The sequence below is a fragment of the Tribolium castaneum genome, chromosome 4 (genome assembly GCF_031307605.1).
Source record: "Tribolium castaneum strain GA2 chromosome 4, icTriCast1.1, whole genome shotgun sequence".
Lineage (NCBI taxonomy): Eukaryota > Metazoa > Arthropoda > Insecta > Coleoptera > Tenebrionidae > Tribolium > Tribolium castaneum.
In genome coordinates this window covers 10466321-10480766 of record NC_087397.1, presented here as the reverse complement: position 1 = coordinate 10480766, position 14446 = coordinate 10466321, and the positions used below count along the sequence as shown (strand labels likewise).

General features: G+C 35.3%; 3 protein-coding genes across 5 annotated transcripts; all 3 read right to left on the bottom strand.

Moving 5' to 3' along the window:
• Positions 1-1226: 1226 nt before the first annotated feature.
• Positions 1227-2572, bottom strand: LOC662695 (cAMP and cAMP-inhibited cGMP 3',5'-cyclic phosphodiesterase 10A). Its single transcript, XM_008202649.3, has 3 exons — positions 1618-2572; positions 1386-1572; positions 1227-1340 (listed from the first exon to the last, which is right to left on the bottom strand). The coding sequence occupies exons 1-3, from the start codon at positions 2555-2557 to the stop codon at positions 1247-1249; spliced, it is 1221 nt and encodes a 406-aa protein (XP_008200871.1). The 5' UTR covers positions 2558-2572; the 3' UTR covers positions 1227-1246.
• A 1377-nt stretch (positions 2573-3949) lies between these two features.
• On the bottom strand, positions 3950-6767 carry LOC662723 (cAMP and cAMP-inhibited cGMP 3',5'-cyclic phosphodiesterase 10A). The gene is made up of 4 exons (XM_008202650.3): positions 5880-6767; positions 4341-5831; positions 4109-4295; positions 3950-4063 (listed from the first exon to the last, which is right to left on the bottom strand). The coding sequence occupies exons 1-4, from the start codon at positions 6376-6378 to the stop codon at positions 3970-3972; spliced, it is 2271 nt and encodes a 756-aa protein (XP_008200872.1). The 5' UTR covers positions 6379-6767; the 3' UTR covers positions 3950-3969.
• Positions 6768-9299: 2532 nt separating this feature from the next.
• Positions 9300-12859, bottom strand: LOC662755 (toll-like receptor 2). 3 transcript variants are annotated; one of them, XM_015982675.2, is made up of 5 exons: positions 12521-12857; positions 11066-12476; positions 10543-11019; positions 10334-10489; positions 9300-10286 (listed from the first exon to the last, which is right to left on the bottom strand). In XM_015982675.2, exons 2-5 carry the CDS (start codon positions 12440-12442, stop codon positions 9585-9587), a joined length of 2712 nt encoding a protein of 903 aa, XP_015838161.1. In that variant the 5' UTR covers positions 12443-12476; positions 12521-12857; the 3' UTR covers positions 9300-9584. The 3 variants fall into 3 exon arrangements, with proteins under 3 accessions (XP_015838161.1, XP_973926.2, XP_008200932.1); XM_968833.5 differs by having other exon boundaries at positions 11066-12455; XM_008202710.3 differs by having other exon boundaries at positions 9768-10156; positions 11066-12455; positions 12521-12859.
• Positions 12860-14446: the final 1587 nt, after the last annotated feature.

Here is a 14446-nt window from a genome sequence, read left to right as displayed (position 1 = left end):
ACTGATTTTTACAATTGATGATGTGTTTCTTTATCTCGGTTTTGTCTCACGTCTAAAATGAAAAACAATACACTGTTCATATTTTGTTGCACAAGGAGCTGTTCACTTCTAGGTTTGTTTTTATCGGAATTCTTCAGAAGAGTCGCGTTTTTTGTTAAACAACAGTTAACAAAGCACAAATATTGAAATTTTCAACTCATAGTTTAGTAACTTTTTGTTCGTGATTTTACAAAAATCTCGCAAAAATAATATCGTTCGCGAGATAATCCTCTGATTTTTTTTTTTAAATAATTGCGTTTGTGATTATTTCTGGCTGAACTACATATGTTAAAATGCTTGAAAATAAGGAAAAATCGTATAATTTTTAGCTAATTAGTGCCTTTCCGTTCTGTTCTAACAAAGTTTCTAAAAAAAGTTTAAAGTAAATTCAATGGTAAAGGGCACAAATAACACCGTTTTGACCCAACTCAACGGTTTTTAAGTAATTTTAACTCATTGTGCAAAAAATAGCTCCAGTACAGTTATTATAAATTACTTAGTACGTTAGGTTTCAAAATGTAGTGGCAAAATGTAAAATGCAGTGATTCAATATAATATGTACAATGTTTTTTTAAATGATTGTCTTCTAATTCACTTTAAAATTGGTTTACATGTACAAAAAATGTGCCGCTCTACTCAATTGAATCCTCTGTCAGTTGTAAAATTCAATTAATTTCTTTAAGAAATTTTCTTAAAATGCAATTAAATTGTTACACTGTGCAAGAAAACACTTTTATTATCGAAGCTTATTTCTGAATTCGAGACTTAATAAATGGAGAATGGTAATAGTATAATGTCTAAATGCCTATCATTAGTTATATGAAGCGGCATTTCTGATTTTACATAAACTTCATAGACGACTAGATGAAAATCATTTAAAAACACATTGTATATCCCATTTGAGTTCATAGTAGAATTTTGCAACAGCGCATTTGGATTTTTTTTGAATAAAATTGAACACAAATCGAGAATTTCTGAGTTTTCTTAGTTTAACACAGAATTCTTTTCTTATACAGAAACTCCCAGTTTGTATTTTATTTTTCACTCCGAAAAATTCAAATGCGCTGTTGTAATTCTATTATGAACTGAAATGGGATATACGTAGTACCTATGCAAAGTTATTTAGTGTGGATTTTTTTGAAATGGAAGTACTGTTAATTAACGGAAACGACAAGTGAAAGAAAAAATATTTTTTAACATTATTTTATTAAATATAAGTAGGATTAACAATGGAATCGTCTTGTCGCCAAATTTTGCGCCCGGTATTTTTGATAATATCCTCCCAGGTTTGGCGTAATCTCCTTAAAAAATAAAGTGCTAAAAATACTCAACAACGTACCACTTACAAAGTTCCATTGTACAACTCGCGGCAATTTGGCAGAATCACCCGAATAATTTCGACGCACGGTATGACTACAACCTTCAAAAACCGTATCTGATCCTCCGGAATGCAATTCTCCTTCCCTCTGTCCATAACCGACAACGGACATTGCCCCAGCTCCTTTTCCAAATCCCCTTGTTTGTAGAACTCGCCTGCAATCAAACTTAACCCAAACTCAACCCAGTTATCCACCATACGATAAAGCTGATCCACTATCCTTTTCGCGGCCAGAAACGGCTTCGACAACCCCGAAAAATCACAAGCATTGATGATAATCGCCTTCATCTTCACCCTATGACTCGGATTATATCGATCGAAAGTTTTCGCATTGTACAACTTGGCGAGGGTGACTCTAGTCTGGAAAAAAGTGGACAGGTCTGTGGCCAGAATAGCCTTCTGTATCTCGCTGTGGAACAACTCCCTCTCCTGCCCGCTCATCTTGGGGAAGATGTCGTGGTCGTTCTGGATCATCTTGGTCACCTCCCAGTGGTGGTTCTCCAAGGCTGGGGCTTCGTAAAGTATGGCGATGTCGTCTTTGATGATTTGGAGGAAATTGTTGGTGAACCCGGGGTGGTCTATGTCGTGGCAGAGGGCGGCGATGAGCAGGGCTTTGACTTCCAATTTGCTAAACTGGTCCAAATTGCGCTTTAGCACGAGGTACATGCAATGGCACACGGTGAAGGCATGTTCGAAGTTGTGGTAAGGCAAGTCTCGGTAGAATTTGCGAACTGTCAAAATAAATTTCTTCATTACGTTGAGATTAATTTCGGAAACGCTGATCAATTGGGTCATTATGTACAATATGTACTGCGGTAGGTACACGAGTTCGTCCGAATTGTTGATACTCCAGGTGAAGCTGTCGAACTCCACTGGTATGTTCACGTAGGACCTGTCGGTGAAGTTCGTCAGGTCGTGCAGGCAGGGCACTTGCTGCAACTTGATCACTTTCAGGTTGATTTTGTTCAGGTAGGTCTGTTTCTTGATTTCGGAATGGATGTTGGTGTAGTGCACCGCCATGGAGCAATACAGGGAGAACGTTTTGAAAAGGTTCTCGTCGTTGCTTGAGAAACACCCTCCGTTTTTCTTATTAACGACTTGAACCACTCCCAGGACCCCGTTCTTGCCCAAAATGGGCATGCAGATATTTGACAAATTTTGCAAAATAATTGCGTTTCTCTAAAACGAGATAAAACACTCGAGTATAGAAAAAAGTAATTTTTTTTAACTGAATTACGAAAAGTGGCACTTTTCCACCCTTAAATTAATTTATTGATATTGAATATTTGAAATTTCTTAACAAATCATGTTTAACCCGTCAGGAAAACTGATTTTTACAATTGATGACGTGTTTTTTTATCTCGGTTTTGTCTCACGTCTAAAATGAAAAACAATACACTGTTCATATTTGGTTGCACAAGAAGCTGTTTACTTCTAGGTTTGTTTTTATCGAAATTCTTTAAAAAAATCGCGTTTTTCCTTAAACAACGGTTAACAAAGCAAAAATATTGAAATTTTCAACTCATAGTTTAGTGACTTTACAAAATCTCGCAAAAATAATACCGTTCGCGAGATAATCCTCTGATTTTTCGGCGTATTTTTAGAAATAATTGCGTTTGTGATTATTTCTGGCTGAACTACATATGTTACAGGGCTTGAAAATAAGGAAAAATCATATAATTTTTAGCTAATTAGTGCTTTTCCGTTCTGTTCTAACAAAGTTTAAAGTAAATTCAATGGTAAAGAGCACAAATAACACCGTTTTGAGCCAACTCAACGGTTTTTAAGCAATTTTAACGCATTGTGCAAAAAATAGCTCCAGTACAGTTATTATAAATTACTTAATACGTTAGGTTTCAAAATGTGGTGGCAAAATGTAAAATGCAGTGATTCAATATAATATGTACAATGTTTTTTTAAATGATTGTCATTTAATTCACTTTGAAATTGGTTTACATGTACAAAAAATGTGCCGCTCTACTCAATTGAATCCTTTGTTAGTTGTAAAATTTAATTAATTTCTTTAAGAAATTTTTTTAAAATGCAATTAAATTGTTACATTGTGCAAGAAAACACTTTTATTATCGAAGCATGTTTCTGAATTCGAGACTTAATAAATGGAGAATGGTAATAGTATAATGTCTAAATGCCTATCATTAGTCTATGAAGCGGCATTTCTGATTTCACATGAACTTCATAGACGACTAGATGAAAATCATTTAAAAACACATTGTATATCCCATTTGAGTTCAAAGTAGAATTTTGCAACAGCGCATTTGGATTTTTTTTGAAGAAAATTGAACACAAATCGAGAATTTCTGGGTTTTCTTAGTTTAACACAAAATTCTTTTCTTATACAGAAACTCCCAATTTGTATTTTATTTTTCACTCCGAAAAATTCAAATGCGCTGTTGTAATTCTATTATGAACTGAAATTGGATATACGTAGTACCTATGCAAAGTTATTTAGTGTGGATTTTTTTGAAATGGAAGTACTGTTAATTAACGGAAACAACAAATGAAAGAAAAATATAGTTTTTAATATTATTTTATTAAATATAAGTAGGATTAACAATGGAATCGTCTTGTCGCCAAATTTTGCGCCCGGTATTTTTGATAATATCCTCCCAGGTTTGGCGTAATCTCCTTAAAAAATAAAGTGCTAAAAATACTCAACAACGTACCACTTACAAAGTTCCATTGTACAACTCGCGGCAATTTGGCAGAATCACCCGAATAATTTCGACGCACGGTATAACTACAACCTTCAAAAACCGTATCTGATCCTCCGGAATGCAATTCTCCTTCCCTCTGTCCATAACCGACAACGGACATTGCCCCAGCTCCTTTTCCAAATCACCTTGTTTGTAGAACTCGCCTGCAATCAAACTTAACCCAAACTCAACCCAGTTATCCACCATACGATAAAGCTGATCCACTATCCTTTTCGCGGCCAGAAACGGCTTCGACAACCCCGAAAAATCACAAGCATTGATGATAATCGCCTTCATCTTCACCCTATGACTCGGATTATATCGATCGAAAGTTTTCGCGTTGTACAACTTGGCGAGGGTGACTCTAGTCTGGAAAAAAGTGGACAGGTCTGTGGCTAGAATAGCCTTCTGTATCTCGCTGTGGAACAACTCCCGCTCCTGCCCGCTCATCTTGGGGAAGATGTCGTGGTCGTTCAGGATCATCTTGGTCACCTCCCAGTGGTGGTTCTCCAAGGCTGGGGCTTCGTAAAGTATGGCGATGTCGTCTTTGATGATTTGGAGGAAATTGTTGGTGAACCCGGGGTGGTCTATGTCGTGGCAGAGGGCGGCGATGAGCAGGGCTTTGACTTCCAATTTGCTAAACTGGTCCAAATTGCGCTTTAGCACGAGGTACATGCAATGGCACACGGTGAAGGCATGTTCGAAGTTGTGGTAAGGCAAGTCTCGGTAGAATTTGCGAACTGTCAAAATAAATTTCTTCATTACGTTGAGATTAATTTCGGAAACGCTGATCAATTGGGTCATTATGTACAATATGTACTGCGGTAGGTACACGAGTTCGTCCGAATTGTTGATACTCCAGGTGAAGCTGTCGAACTCCACTGGTATGTTCACGTAGGACCTGTCGGTGAAGTTGGTCAAGTCGTGCAGGCAGGGCACTTGCTGCAACTTGATCACTTTCAGGTTGATTTTGTTCAGGTAGGTCTGTTTCTTGATTTCGGAATGGATGTTGGTGTAGTGCACCGCCATGGAGCAATACAGGGAGAAAGTTTTGAAAAGGTTCTCGTCGTTGCTTGAGAAACACCCTCCGTTTTTCTTGTTGACGACTTGGACGACTCCCAAGACCCCGTTCTTGCCCAAAATGGGCATGCAGAGTATCGACCTGGTGATGAACCCCGTCCGTTGGTCAATCTCCTTGTTGAACCTGCTGTCGTTGTAAGCGTCTTTGATGTTGACTGTTTGCCCAGTCCGGGCCACTAGGCCGGCAATCCCCCGTTCTTTGGAGAACCGGACTTTCCGTCCTGGCCCTTCAGTCTGTCCGCCTTCGTCGAACAAATGCGCGATCATTTCGTCACTATCTTTGTCGATGATGAAGAAAGAGCCTCGTTCGGCGCCGAGGGTGATCTTCGCGAACTTCACCACCTCGCTCATGAGTTTCTCCATGAGGACGTGGTCCTCGAAGTAGCACTTGACCAGGTCCAGGAGGTAATCGTTGAGTTCCTGCTGCCGCTTCAAAGCCAGACGCTCCTGGTTCTGGTGGATGGCCACCCCCATCCAGGCCGTGACCATGACGCAGATCTTGAGATCGTCCTGGACGAAGCACTTCAAGTGGTACTCCTTCACGAACTCGATCACAGCGAAGCAGTCGCCGTCCGGGGTCACAATGGGGATGCACATGACGGACCTCGGGATGGTGCTAGCTGTGGGTGCGACTGATTGGTGATTTGGTGACAAATCGGGGGTTTTACCGTCATAACCGATTCCTTCCGGAAATCGGATATCAAGGAGCACGTCCTCCACCACAACGTATTCCATTTTCTTGGCCACGTAGGTGGCAACGGTCGACTGCTCCTCTATTTTCCATTTGACTTTGTGTCTCTCCCGCGTGGTGTTTGGGTGGCTGACGTAGATCTCGTTCGTGGCGCGGTCGACCAGGTACAGAGTAACCCACGAAGCTTTAGTAACCTTTTGTAGAACATCGGCAGTTTCGTGAAAGAGTGACGGCAAGTCGACACTATCTGACATAAACGTTGACAAGTCGCGCAGAAGAACAGCCGGCTTTTTCTTCAAGTAGAAACTGAACTGTTCGTCTTCCACCTCCTTCTGGGGCTTCTTCAGTGGGACGGTCACGAACGGGGCTATTACGCGCCATACTGACGATTTGTCGGGCTTGTTGCTCTCTTTGGCGTTGGTTTTATTGTTCCCTTTAATTTTTAATACATGCCTTTTCTTCGTCATGTGCGCCATTTTTACATAATTTTGCAACGGGACAAAAAAATTAATCTACTTATAATTAAATTTGCCACCGAATGGGGCAAAAACACTACTACTACCACTAGTCTTAATGACAACTACATCTGAAAAGTACTTTCTAGATCCTTGCTCATGGCCAATGACTGGAAATATTACTTTTAGCTTTTCCATGCTCGTTTGACTAAAAATCGGAAAATAATACACAAATATTCTTTTTCTATTTTGGTTGAGAAAAGCTAAACTTTTCCCACCTCGAACGGGTGTGGAAATCTTCCGTTAAAGATTCCTGCGTTTGCCCAAAAAGTAGTGACAATCACTTTTGAGGAACAATTTTTTGTTATCTGATGACGAAATTAAAATTTAACTTAACCTCGGATTAAATTAGTTCGAGTTAAAATCTAATAAGTGTAATTAAATATTTTGTAATATAATAATGCAGTTGCAAATAAATTACAGTACCTGTTCAATTCGGCTGTAATTCTTATAATATATTGTATTGTTATGATATTAAATAATATCATATGTGTTTTAATGAAGATATTTACAAGTATTTTATTGTGGTTTAGAGTAAGTTTTGGTTTTGTATTTTCCATTAAAATAACTCATCCCTTAATTTTTTGCCGTATCTGCTGAAGACAAACTTTATTAAAAGTGCTTTTGTTCGTTTGTAAACGAGTTATTTAGTCTTTAACTATAAAAGCTTAGAGCGGTAATGAATTTTTGGGTTTTCTCAAAATATTTTGGCTCGTTTTTAGGCAAACGATTTTTTAAATTTTACCGTTGTTTGCAGAAACAAAGCTTATCTAAAAGACCTTTGATTGTAAAAATAGAACTGAACTTACAGTTTATTACTTTTTATTAGAGCTGTAATAAATTTTTGGGTTTCCTCAAAATATTATGGCAATGGCCCGTTTTTAGGTCAATTAACCGTAACTTTTTTTATTTTTGCTGAAAACAAAGCTTAATTTATGTATAAAGGCCTTTAATTGCAAAAAATAACAACCGCTTTTAGGGCCTTAATATTTCGTTGATTGTAATTAAATATTTTGTAAATCGGAACGCAACACATTTTGGCATTGGCTGATTTTTGACGAATCATCCCCTACATTTTTTCTAATTTTTGCTGAAGATAAAGAATAATCGACTGTAAAAAATCAGTTAACTGACAATAGCTTCTTTCGGCAGTAACGGCTTTTTGGTTTTTGCCAAATATCTTGCTATTGGCTCATTTTTTGGCAATTCATTTCCCAATTTTTTCCGTTTTTTTCCTTATGAAAAGTGCTTTCGCTCATTTGTAGACGTGTTATCCAAAGCTATTCTGTAATAAGTAATAGTTTTTTTGGTTTTCGCAAAATATTTTAGTATTGGTTGTTTGTAGACGAATTATTTTTTAATGCATCATCCAAACAATTTTCCTGATTTCTGAAGAATACAAAGCTTAACAAAAAGCCCTTCGATTGAAAAAAAATAATAAACCGACAATTGCTTCATAAAATTTCAATTATTTTTTAGCTTTCTCAAAAAAATTGTCACTAGCTAGACTACCTAATTATTTTTTGACGAATCATCGTACAATTTTCCTGATTATTGCATAAAACAAAGCTTACTAAAATAGTCTTTGACCGAAAAAAAATAGTAGACTGTTGTTTATTCTTAAAACTTGTTACGGTTTTGGAGTTTTGTGGAGGCCTAGCCTCCTTTTCAAAGACAAAATAAGCTTCTTCAAAAAATAAAAATAAAAATTATAATAATTTAATTATAAATTATAAATTTTAAATAACTTTTTAAAGCTTTGAAAGATTTTGTAATTTTTCCAAATGACTTGGGCAAACCATGCGTAAAATTTTCTTGATTTTTGCAGAAAATAAAGTCCATTAAAAAGACTGCCACTGTAGAAAATAGAAAATCGACTGTAACAATAATGACTCCGGTCAATGAACAATTAGACTGATATCTCAAAAAGTTGTTTTTTGAATTCGTGATGTGGACGTAAGAAGACATAAAGAACAAATCGTATAAAATATTTATTCGAGAAAAAATAAAAAAGTAGCAACCTAAGTTTCTGATTTTTCTCAGAATTAATTTCTTTTCAAGCGCTTCTAAGCGGCTTCAGCTGTATTTACGTTTTCAGTTCCTCATAGATAAATTTATGTCAACCTCTTCGACAGTTTCCTTTTCTAAGCTCCCTATAATTTCATATATGTTTCAATTATTTTCAGAACTTTTCTTTTTGTAAATTTATTTATGACGAAAAATGGAGTAAAATGAATACTAATTATCACTAATCGCCAAATTTGTTCTCAACACATGGAAGAAATAAATATATGCGAATACAAAAGTATTAAATCGCAAAAAATCAGAAAAACCAAAATTTAATTTAATTTTTAATTTTTACCTGGTTCATTCAACTGTAGTTACAAATTTGTATCTCCAATAGTTTTTTGGTATGCCATTCTATTTCTTTATTTAAAGTAAATTTTAGTAAAATGACCAACCATAAACATAACAAATTGTTTATACTTTTTACAAAATTAAGTAAAAACGTTTTTCAAACATTCAGTTAATCGACAGAATTGTGAAGTTAATAAAAAAACAAAGCAATTTGGTTATGGAAATGAGAACAAACCAGTAGCAAATTCTAAAAATTATTTTAAAATTCACGTTTTCTATTTAGTGTAATCAGGTCTCAATCAGTATCAGCATTTTCCACTATGTATTATTACTGTTGCTCCTACAACTCTCTTAATATTAGCACTTTCTGCTTGTGAAGAGAGGACCTTTTCAGAAAAACTATCAAAAATTATCTAAGACGAAGTCTCAAAATCGATTTAATAATTTTCCTAACTTCCTACTCCTGTAGTGGAAAGAGAAATACCTAATAGATTAGATAAATTGTATTTTAGAAAAAAAATGCCTAGAGCAAAGTAATGTGAATTTATTGAGTAAATTATGTAAATATTAGGAATGTAAATACTCAACCGCTGATGTACCTGCACAAAACTTGAAATGATTCTTGTTACGAATAGTTTTATTTTTGTATAAATATACTATTTCAAATTTTTTTTTATTTCATTTATTTAACTTATTATTATTTTTTTTAATATTTTTATACGAGTAAGGGGCGCAATATTTGGGACCTACACGCGGTCTTGGCTCGGCCCTGGCCCTGTATTAATACAAAAAGTCTTCAAAGAGACTGACTACACTATTAACATATCTTCCTCCTCTTGTACCCCCATTTTGGACCCCCATTTCACAGTCCGTCGCAACGCTATCTTCAGCTTTTCCCAAAAAAACTTATCCCCCCACTTAACAAAAGTATTAGTCCGCAAATACACCTTCAACTCCTCATCCAACTTCTCAACTTCAACATCTCCATACCAAACTACCACAACCCGATTCCTTCCATCGCTCAAAGCTTGCCTGTGCGCCGTCTTAAACTCCATTTTCCCCCAAACACTTTCGAGGAAATTCCTTGAAAGCACCACCAAAGTTCGGCGCGAATTCACCACGGAATTGATGATTTGGCTCACGATAGGCTCTCCAGGCGTCCAATCACGATAATGTACGCAAGTTTTAAAAGAATTGGGACCTTTTTCAAGGAACGATAAGAGAGCCTCGACAAAATGTTCGTCTTTATGTGAATAACTGATAAAAACGTCGTAGATCTTGTCTTTATCGCGATTTTCTTCACTAAACCAACACAAATTGTGGGAAAGAAGCCAGAAGTTGATAGTTTCCTGGTTCCGGTAGTAGAAAATGGCCAAAAGGGCTGAAATGAGAAGGAGTGAGAGGGTTAGTGTTGTTAAATAAAGGACAGTCTGGCTTTTGCAAAAGTCCTCCTTTTTCATATCAATTAGGCGAAGGGTTGTGTTAGCGCAATAAATGTTAGTGGAAAAGTTCTGGAAGTGTTAATTGTTATTAAAATCGGGACAGGGACACAACTCACCGGAAATGTACGCAAAAATTGGGCCAAAATTTCAGCCCCACAATCGCACATCCAAGGATTGTCGTTTAAAGTCAAATTTACCAAAGTTGTCTGTTTTAAAACCTCAATGACTTTGGGAGGGATTTTGCTGATGCGGTTTTTGTCCAAATGTAATGACTTCAAAACAAATTATTAATTTATTTCAAAACGCAAAAAATAATATGTTTTACCTTAAGCCTTGGTGGCACCCAATCAATTGACCTGATTGTGTTGTTTGAAAGAAACAATTTTGTAATATTGAGAAAACCAAAACGGCGCTCAGGCCCTGATTCCAATTTATTATTTTCAAGGTGTAATTCAATGTCGTTGTAAACGTAAGTTAACTGACTTAGGTCCACTTGTGGGTACTTAACGAGCGATTTATTTGAACAGTTGATTACGACAGAAGCGTCGAAAGGTCTCCAAATGCACGAGCAGTTTTTAGGACACAAATAATTTTTGGAAATTTCGTCCAGTGAACATGTGAGACTCGACAGTTCAAGATTCTCAAACACTTGAGAGCCCTCACATTTAACATTTTTTGCAGTTATTGTCAAGTTATTACTTCTTGTCTGGTTTCTGATATGGTTCAGTAAATTGTAATTGAGACAGTTACAAATAAGTGGATTGTAATCGAGTGTTATTGATACGTTTTTCCAGTTCGCGAGCTGAAACTCAACAGTAGAGAAAAATTATAAACACGGAAGAATTCACCTTTATTTGCTGGATCCGGTTGTGGCGCAAATTCCAGCGAATCAAGTTATTTGTTTGAGTTGAAGTTATTGCCTCCTCAAACTTATCCACTATCTCATTATCAGCCAAAACGACGGTTTTTAGTTTATGATTCCTTGAAAAAACAAGCGGGTTAATTTGTTTAATTCTATTCCCCCGCAAGTTAATTTTTTCCAGATTTATCAAATCGGCGAAAGCTTCGCTCTCAATTTTCTCAATTGAGTTTTTTTGTAGCTGCAGCAAAGTAATTCGCTCAAGTCCTTTGAACAAGTGTGAAATTGACTTAATCTTGTTGTGTTGCAAAGAAATTTTGCCCAAATTCGTCAAGCCTTTGAACACGTTCTCTGGCAAGTCTTCCAAATCATTTCCTCCCAACTCGACAACTTTCAACGTTGTCGTGTTCTCAAAAACATTTTCGGGGATCTCGCCTAAACGACACTTCGTCAAATCCACTTCGGTTAGGAATAAATTTGCGAAAACTAAACCCGGGAGTTGTAACCCAATATTGTGTTTAAGTCTGAGCGTTTTTAGGTTTCTGTTGCCTTGGAATAACCCCCCAGGCAGTGTTTTAAGGAAGTTGTTTGAAAGATTAATCCGTGTCAGATTTTTAAGAGTGGCGAATGCGTTTTCACTTATTGTTTGTATTTTGTTGGCGCTTAATTCGAGCGATTGCAGGTTTGAAAGTCCGGCAAATGTAAAATCGTCGATTTTGGTCAGTTGGTTGTCGAACAAATTCAAAGTTGTCAGCGTTTCGAGTTCTTGAAAGGCTCCGTGAGGTACAAATTTTATGTTATTGGACGACAAATCCAAGTGTTGTAAAAACTGTAAATTTTTGAAAGTCGATTTTGTCAATTTGATGCGATTATTTTTGAGGTCTAGAAGTTTCACTTGTGGCATGTTTGTGAAAAAGTTTTCGTCCAAATCATCAATTGCGTTATCAGAGAGAATTAACTGTTTCAGATTTTCCAATGATTGAAAATATTTGTTTGTTAAGGTGCAGGCGTTCAGCTCCGAGGCGTAAAATTCGAATGTTTCCACATTTTGTAGCGAAAACCAGGCGAAAATTTCTCTGAAGTTGTTCGGTGGTAGTGGACAATACCGCATTGTAAATTTTGAAATGTCGCTGTCAATAGTCACGTTTGGAGGCTTTTCAAAGTGGAGTTGTTTCAATTCTCTGGGACACTCCATGTCAATTATTCCTTTGCTGATATCAATGATGATATCGTCGGTTTTTGCCGTAGAACATAATACGCGACGACCTAAACATCCACAACTTCCTTTGGGATCGTTGCAAATAATTTCGCAAAAGGCAAATTTCAAAATTGTGCAAAACGTGATCAACCATAATATCTGCCGCATGATGGAACAAAACCTAAAAATTCCATAATCTCGACTATAAAAGGTACATTTTTATCAATTACAGGCAAATTAACTTACCTTATTTGCACAAATTAGAACATTTTTTTACTTTTTGGAAGATTATCGCTACTGTAAGACTGTATGTCAGCTCACTATCACTTAAACACACAAATGTTGCGGATGATATGAGATAATGTAGTGACTACATGCTCAAGGGTTCCTTTTTCGCGAAAACTGATACCCTATCAAAAAGTAAAGTTTGGAGTTTTAAATTGGTTTATGTATACAAAGCGAATATCTATTTTGGAATAATTCACCCATCACCCATCAATATTATTAGCGTAAAATTTTATCCATTTACTATGGTAATTAAGAAAAATTGATCAGATAAAGTAATCCGCGATGTTTTCACTAAATTTATTAAGTTCTCGTGGCAGATAATAATAGTCTGATACATGACACAACTGATAACAGACATCATAACAAATATAAAGTATCTGCCCTAGATTTAAAAAAAGGTCTTTTAGTCTTTTAGGGCGCATTTTACAAATTTACAAATTTAGGGTTAAATTTTGAAAAATACATTGTTGTAACAATTGTAACCATAGTAATTATACTAGAAATAACTTATCCGGGGTTTATCTGACAATTGTAAAATAAACCCTTAAACTAACTAAATAACTACTACAGATGCAAAGAAGTCGGAAAATCTGCTTATTTTAATAATTCGTATTTTTTACGATTCTGATAATTACAAGTATAAACACACCAGCTGGCTTCGCCTCTACTAAAATAAATAAATATAGATAGAATAAAAATACTCGTTTTATATTTTGCGAAATTTTCTTCCGCTAAAGATAAATTATACAGGGTGTATCAGAAATACAGACGTGTGTTACTTTACCGCGTAATAAAATTAACAAAGTACAACACTTTTCTATATACACGTAACATTTTGCAAAATTCTTATTTATTGCTTTCACTGTTTTTCTCCTTTCTTTTGTACAAAAACGACCCGCTCAGTGTTTAATAATTAGTTTATATATTCATAGCAACAATTTTCATAGTTGTTTTAAATTGTTTTTTGTGTTGGTAACATTTTAAGCCTCCTTTTTAATATCTGAATCCTAGATTATAAACACTGTTTTAAAACACGTTTCCCATAGCAACATGTTTTAAATTAAAATGCTCCAACAAAAAAATTTTGAATAACACTCATATGTTGCATAACAACAGCCCTCGAACTTTAAGCTATTGTTTTCGCACTCGTATTATTAATAACTATAAATTATCCATTTCTATCACAACCAAAATAGTTCGGTAGTTTTATTTTTGTACCCATAGGCGGGTACAAGTTTTAATTGTTTTCTTTTCCAAATTTTAAATAAATTTGCAAAACTTTTATTGAAAAATTAAAAACAGAAAAATGATTTATCTGTTGAGCTCTGTTACCTGTTAAAATTAACACACGTATTTCTGATACACTCTGTATTATTTTTTTGCAAATTTTTCTTCGTCAGACTGTAAAAACCTATAATTATGTTTTGCCTTTTTTAATGCTTAAGAACATTTTTAATGTAAATTTTGCGTTTCTTTCACATACACTGAAAATCAGTTACAGAGAAAGATCGAAAATGATATTATTTTTAGCTTTTTTGAGCATTTTAGCAAATTATTTAACCAAAAATGTATTTAGATTGCATAAATTGGCTAACATTTATGTCAAATAACATAAACGAAAATTAAAAGTAGCCCTAAAGAAGCCCTTAAAAATAACAAAACAAACTGCACCTTGTCTGCTATCCTAATAATATAATTAACTCATTCATAGTCAAATTAATAGTAACGTTATTTTGGCCTTTTTGTTACATTTACGTTGTTTTTAAGTTTAATTCGTTTTTTTTTGAGTGAGATAACTCACTTATTTTGCAAAAGTTTTCTCTGAAAATACGAATTTGCAATAAATCATGTTATTTAGTATAGTTTTAATTTAAAAATTTACTT

Coding starts and splice junctions, on each gene's coding strand:
- LOC662695 (XM_008202649.3), bottom strand. CDS start 2,557: ATGCCCATTTTGGGCAAGAACGGGGTCCTGGGAGTGGTTCAAGTCGTT. Junction 1,573..1,617: donor GATAGTGGATCAGCTTTATC/GTATGGTGGATA, acceptor GTTTGATTGCAG/GCGAGTTCTACAAACAAGGG. Junction 1,341..1,385: donor GAGTTGTACAATGGAACTTT/GTAAGTGGTACG, acceptor TTATTTTTTAAG/GAGATTACGCCAAACCTGGG.
- LOC662723 (XM_008202650.3), bottom strand. CDS start 6,378: ATGGCGCACATGACGAAGAAAAGGCATGTATTAAAAATTAAAGGGAAC. Junction 4,296..4,340: donor GATAGTGGATCAGCTTTATC/GTATGGTGGATA, acceptor GTTTGATTGCAG/GCGAGTTCTACAAACAAGGT. Junction 4,064..4,108: donor GAGTTGTACAATGGAACTTT/GTAAGTGGTACG, acceptor TTATTTTTTAAG/GAGATTACGCCAAACCTGGG.
- LOC662755 (XM_015982675.2), bottom strand. CDS start 12,442: ATGCGGCAGATATTATGGTTGATCACGTTTTGCACAATTTTGAAATTT. Junction 11,020..11,065: donor ACCGGATCCAGCAAATAAAG/GTGAATTCTTCC, acceptor GTTGAGTTTCAG/CTCGCGAACTGGAAAAACGT. Junction 10,287..10,333: donor AATTTTTGCGTACATTTCCG/GTGAGTTGTGTC, acceptor TAACACTTCCAG/AACTTTTCCACTAACATTTA.